Source organism: Seriola dumerili, unplaced genomic scaffold (genome assembly GCF_002260705.1).
Source record: "Seriola dumerili isolate Sdu_G_001 unplaced genomic scaffold, Sdu_1.0 BDQW01000322.1, whole genome shotgun sequence".
Classification (NCBI taxonomy): domain Eukaryota; kingdom Metazoa; phylum Chordata; class Actinopteri; order Carangiformes; family Carangidae; genus Seriola; species Seriola dumerili.
Genome location: NW_019174577.1, coordinates 23,008 through 28,395, shown reverse-complemented (window position 1 = coordinate 28,395; position 5,388 = coordinate 23,008). Strand labels below are relative to the sequence as shown.

The window sequence follows — 5,388 nt, the reverse complement described above, 5'->3', positions numbered from 1 at the left end:
AATGTGCAGCTATGCTGAAATGTGAAAAGTCCTCATCATGCCTTGTTATGAATGTTTCTGAATACCCTAAAAGCTCTTACTCTCAATTATTAGTATGATAAATGTTCAGCGCCACATTAAACAGTCCATCTACCCATACAGAATAAAGTAATTCAAATTTTGCAGTCTTTATTTCTGTTCAGTGGCAGGCTACAAGATCCAAAAGGACCCTTAATAGAATCAGAAACATGCTTAGGCTATATTGCCCATCAACATAACGCTGTATAAATCCAATGTGAAAAAAAAAATACAAATTAGGACATAGCTGTGTTATGAAACATTTTGCTTAAGTACTTAATGAACCATCATTTGATCATTGCAATTTGAAGCAATATCCTTTTTTCAAGGTTTAGAGGACGACGATTCTCCCTTGAGACTGCAAGTTTATGTCATAGCCACCGATAACATTTACTGTTCATCGTACAGCGTCAGGTTAAGACAATCTGCACTTTATAATTCTCACTGGTCGCTCTGCTGTGGGGCCATAGAAGATCGGTATGTATTTGTGTTTGGCCAAAGTTTAGAGAGACAGAGGGTGGGGTAATTGTCGGTGTAGGAGCCAATCGATGTCATGCATGTAGGTATATCTTGGTTTTCATTGGTCAACGCACTGAGTCATTGAATCTAATGCAGCAGCCCCCGGCGGAGTGGGTAATTTTTCTACTACTAGGTAAAATGGCGTTCCTAGGGAGCAATAAAAGAAAAACAAAACAATTAAGTCTTTGGATTTTTCCGAAAGACATCACAAGGTAAGGGAAACAGGCTTGTACAGGATATTTTAAACCAGCCTGTTCAATCAGTGAATGTCGTCAGCGACAGCGACACAGAATGCCTGAATACTAATTTTCCATGACAACAACAGTAACGCTAAAGTAACGTGAGTTCTGTAGTTGAACTAGCTAGCGTTAGCTGGTTGTTCACCTACCTACATGAGAGTTAACGTTACAACAACAAAAAAAGCTTTATTGAGCCCATCTTCCTGCTATAGCCCCTTGACTTTGAATTGGCATATAGGCAACACAAAACAAACCTTAATTCTTATAAACTAATAAACTATTTAACTCAGGTCACTGCATGCGTAGTTTGATTAACATAAAAGTGCAACATGAATGCTTGTGAATGTGTCGCATGATAAAAACGTGACTATGAGGAAACAACGAACTTGGTTTCATTAGTCCAAATCTGCTGCATGAACTGTTGACATGATGCTGTGATACTAAGACATTAGAATATAATGTTGAGTAGTAGTTTGACATTGACAACAAAAGTGATTTGATGTATTAAGAGACTAAATTAATGGTTTAGTCTGTTATTTTTCATTCACATTTAGTATTACTGAAAGAAAATTTAATAGATTCATAGTGCACTGAATTTGAATTGGAACTGTATTGTTAGATAGTTTTGTGTTTATGTGCATGCAGTCAAACCAACTCAGAATATGTTATTTTGAGCTTCATGTACTACGATTTAATGATTTTCCAGAGGGCAGCAGAGACACGGAGGATGATGAGCTACAGAAGGAGGAGAAGCAGGAAGAAGACAGTAGAGATGGTGACAGAGAGGTGAGCAGTTCACACACTACACTGCATCAACCATATATTAAGATTTGAAAGTATTTAAATATTTGTTTAGGGAACACGTTATAATTATGTGTTAATTCGGTGAGAGATAAAGATGTAAAGTCCTTCTACCCCTTCATTACCTGGGCAAAACCATAAAGCGAGAGCAGAGGACACAAAAGAGCCAGACACATCAGTAACAGAGGAGAGACGACAAACAAGGGTGGAAGGAGAGCTAGAAAATGCTCTATAGGCGAGCAGTGCATAAACTACAGTCGGTCAACTGAATCTTAAGATATTTTATCTTAACGACTATCTGTTTTTTTTGTTTTGTTTCTTTGTGATCATTGAAAGATTTTTGGTACTTGAAATGGTGTGTGTGTGTGTGTGAGAGAGAGAGACATGTAGTTGAAATAATGCAGAAGTTTAATAATTCATGAATTTGCTATGGAGACCCCCCTGGAACCCACTCAAGGACCTATAGTGGTGCACCTGACTTTGAGAACCTAGGCTCTCAGTATTCATCTCAAATTGCTTGAAAATTGAAAAAATATATATACTGTATATGTGTGTGTGTACATATAGTGTGTGCATGTACTTACTGCCTGTGCATTTTCTAATTGGTAATCACCAATGTTGTCATGAAAGAAATAGAAACTGTCTGATGGTGGTGCTAAAGTCAAACTGATCACCACAATCACCAAATTCAAAAGATTTCTTCCACTTTTGAGCATTAATATGTCTACGGCAAAATGCTGCTTAAAGCGCCATTATTTGAAATATGCTGGTCACAGATGGATAACTGTGCAAACAGTTAAATGCATTTAACTACAAGTGCCTCACTGTTACCTATGGAACCAGATAAAGATTTAAACTTTCCGGAGAATTTAAATGGATATAATTGATCCACATGAATAATGTGGGGGCAAGTACCAGTTTTCAGAAGTTTCAAGTAGAAGTTTCTCTCTGTGAAAACTTCTAAGAAGTCTGAGTAATCTACTTTGTTTCCCCAACTTCTCATCATGTAACATCTGGTCTGCACCACTGCTGTTGAAAGCAGACCTCGCTGTAATTGTGCAAAACACTGGATGACTAACATCGCTAATGAGCAACAGGAGGGTTATTTTGTCCTTAAATCTTTCTCAACACAAGTATACTGACAGTACATTATGATTTGTTATTTATTTCTTGATAGCATCATATGCTCTTGCTAACTTTGGAGTGGTTACAAAGCAAAATGGCCTAAATTTATTTCATGTCTAAATAGTCTGAAAATAGGAAGACTTGATTAGGTTTAGAGCTTATAAATGAGAAGACGCTTTCAGCTCTGACTTCAACAAGTGAACAATTTTTGCATCAATACAATTTGTTCACAAGGAGGCACTGTTGTCGTTTTTGTTGGCTTAATTCATGTTCATACAGAAGTGTAAAGAGGCACTGAGAGAACACGATGAGAGAGCAACAGTTTATTGTTTCAAAAGATGGTACAAAACAAACTTAGAGGATCTTGTGTTCTCATATTGTCTAGTGTAAAAGAGGATGCACAAAGCAGTTATGTATTAACATGTATATGTTTTAAGAGCATAGGCCACATTATATATGAAAACAATAGCTATTACATCTGTTTAGGATTGACTTAAAGGTTCTGTAAACAATCACCATTGCCATTAGATGGCGCACTAAACCACCACCATCTCAGACCAAAACAAATGCTTTGTCAGCCTCACCTCCAGCCTCCCAATACATGTTCTCAGTCAGCAAGGTGTTACAAAGCTCAGTGAAAGTGGCCACTAAACGCCAAACAAGAAGCTCAACTGAATAAAGTTACTTAAGTTAAATGCCATTACTCCACTATATCTTTGCATAGAAAATACTTGTTTGCTACTATATTAATGTTTAAAACCTTGTTGACAGAACCTTTAATATATACACTCAATTTGTATTTCATGATTGGCTTTTTTAAATCCGGCCTGCTTGGTTTAAATTTCTATATTTCTTCATAAAACCTAAAGCATATCGACAGAAAATGTAGAGTCCGCACTGCACCAGCGTACACTATTTTCAGTCTTCTGACTCAACTTTATACACAAAAATTTGTATCATGTGGTATCATCAAAGTAAAGCATATTTTGATTAAATCTGTTTGAAGCATTTGCTCTGGCAGGTAATACTAGCATCTCAATCATCAACTCTATAATTCTGTAATGTTATACAATACCCTGAAAAACTGTAAATTCAAATGTTGTGATTTGATGGACCATTTCCAATATGTCCAATGATCCCATCAATCCAGTTTCTATAGTCAGGTATCTTCGTGAAACAATAGATTTGGGTTCCATCTGAGTTTAAGATACCAGAGGCAGACACCACCCCGTACGCCTTTCCATCTTCACAGACCAATGGACCACCAGAGTCTCCCTGGAAGTACATACAGTTTGCAGTGATTGCCTCAGTAACTGTGATTTAATTATCAGTTGACCAAAGTGGTTTTGTACATGTTATGTTTCATAAATGTACATACCTCAGCTGGTCCATTTTCTCCTTTAGAGCAGTACAACTTTTCTGTGGTACACCACTCATTGTCAATGAGTGTTACATTGACTTCCATGAGTATTGGAGTCATATATCTATTTACTTTGTCGCTTCTTCCCCAGCCAGAGACTATACATGATTTAGGCAGAGATTCATCATCTTGGCCTGCGAGAGCAATGGGTTTCACATTTTTGTTGAAATGTGCCTTGGACTTCAACTTGAGGAACAGGGAGAGAAAAAAAATATATTCAAAAATTATAAACATTAATATGTACAATATTGCTGTGGTCCTTTTGATTCAATACACCACTTGTTACTAACATGATAAACACAAGTGGGAAGAGATGAAAAAATTTATATTTCTACCATTAAGTACAAGGGTTTTAAATACAATTCTATTACTAGTACCTTAAGAAGCATTATGTCATTTTTTAATTCTTTTTCATCGTATTCTTTATGTGGAAATGCTTCTTCCACAAATACATGCTGTATTTCTTTACTGTTACGGACATCGTGGAGACCTAGTAAGACTTTGTAGGACCTGAAATGATAAAAGTTAATATGAAAAAGTTATCTGGGAGGAAACAGATTAGTTGCTTGGTCAGAGCATTGTATTCACAAAAATCGACAAAAAAAGACATTGAATTTATGTCACCACTGCCAATACATGAGTCTCTGTGGTTGTTGTTGGGTTAAGAAAACCAGAATTCTCAGTACTTCAACATAAAGTGTGTAAAACTGACTTGGCTTGGCAGTGGGCTGCCGTCATCACAAAATCCTCATTCAGAAGGAATCCACCGCAGTGTTTTATTCTACCTTCCTCCATGTGTTGCTCCAAAAGCACCATGTGTGGCCTGCTATGTGGCACAGCCTCGTGGCCTCCAAAGATTTTTCCTGTATACACTAGAGAAAGAGGAAAAAAATTAAATTATATAAAAACTTAAATTTTTTATTTAATTGCCATATAAACATGAGACTTACCTTGACCATGAAGAGTCAGTGCAAGCATCAATGTGACCAGTTTACGGTGGGAAAACATGGTGAGATCAGTCCAGCTGAGCTACTGAAGAACAGCTGCACACATCACTGACAAGTTCAGCCTTTAAATGCTTCCTTGTATTGGAGAGAAAAGGAAGTGCTTTTGTAACTTGAATAGGGCCAATGCAAACATCACCGTAGCACAGTCATAAGGAGGGGCTTTAACCTTGAGTTTCACCTTGAGTACTTGTGAAATGTGACCCCTGAGCTACCAAAGAAA

At 37.0% G+C, this 5,388-nt stretch overlaps 1 protein-coding gene across 1 annotated transcript; it reads right to left on the bottom strand.

Annotated features, from left to right (window-relative positions):
* Nucleotides 1-3,088: 3,088 nt before the first annotated feature.
* On the bottom strand, nt 3,089-5,218 carry LOC111232190 (granzyme B-like). Its single transcript, XM_022759590.1, has 5 exons — nt 5,112-5,218; nt 4,874-5,033; nt 4,539-4,671; nt 4,120-4,347; nt 3,089-4,016 (listed from the first exon to the last, which is right to left on the bottom strand). The coding sequence occupies exons 1-5, from the start codon at nt 5,167-5,169 to the stop codon at nt 3,834-3,836; spliced, it is 762 nt and encodes a 253-aa protein (XP_022615311.1). The 5' UTR covers nt 5,170-5,218; the 3' UTR covers nt 3,089-3,833.
* Between the last annotated feature and the right edge of the window lie 170 nt (nt 5,219-5,388).

Coding starts and splice junctions, on each gene's coding strand:
- LOC111232190 (XM_022759590.1), bottom strand. CDS start 5,169: ATGTTTTCCCACCGTAAACTGGTCACATTGATGCTTGCACTGACTCTT. Junction 5,034..5,111: donor ACTGACTCTTCATGGTCAAG/GTAAGTCTCATG, acceptor CTCTTTCTCTAG/TGTATACAGGAAAAATCTTT. Junction 4,672..4,873: donor GCAGCCCACTGCCAAGCCAA/GTCAGTTTTACA, acceptor TTATCATTTCAG/GTCCTACAAAGTCTTACTAG.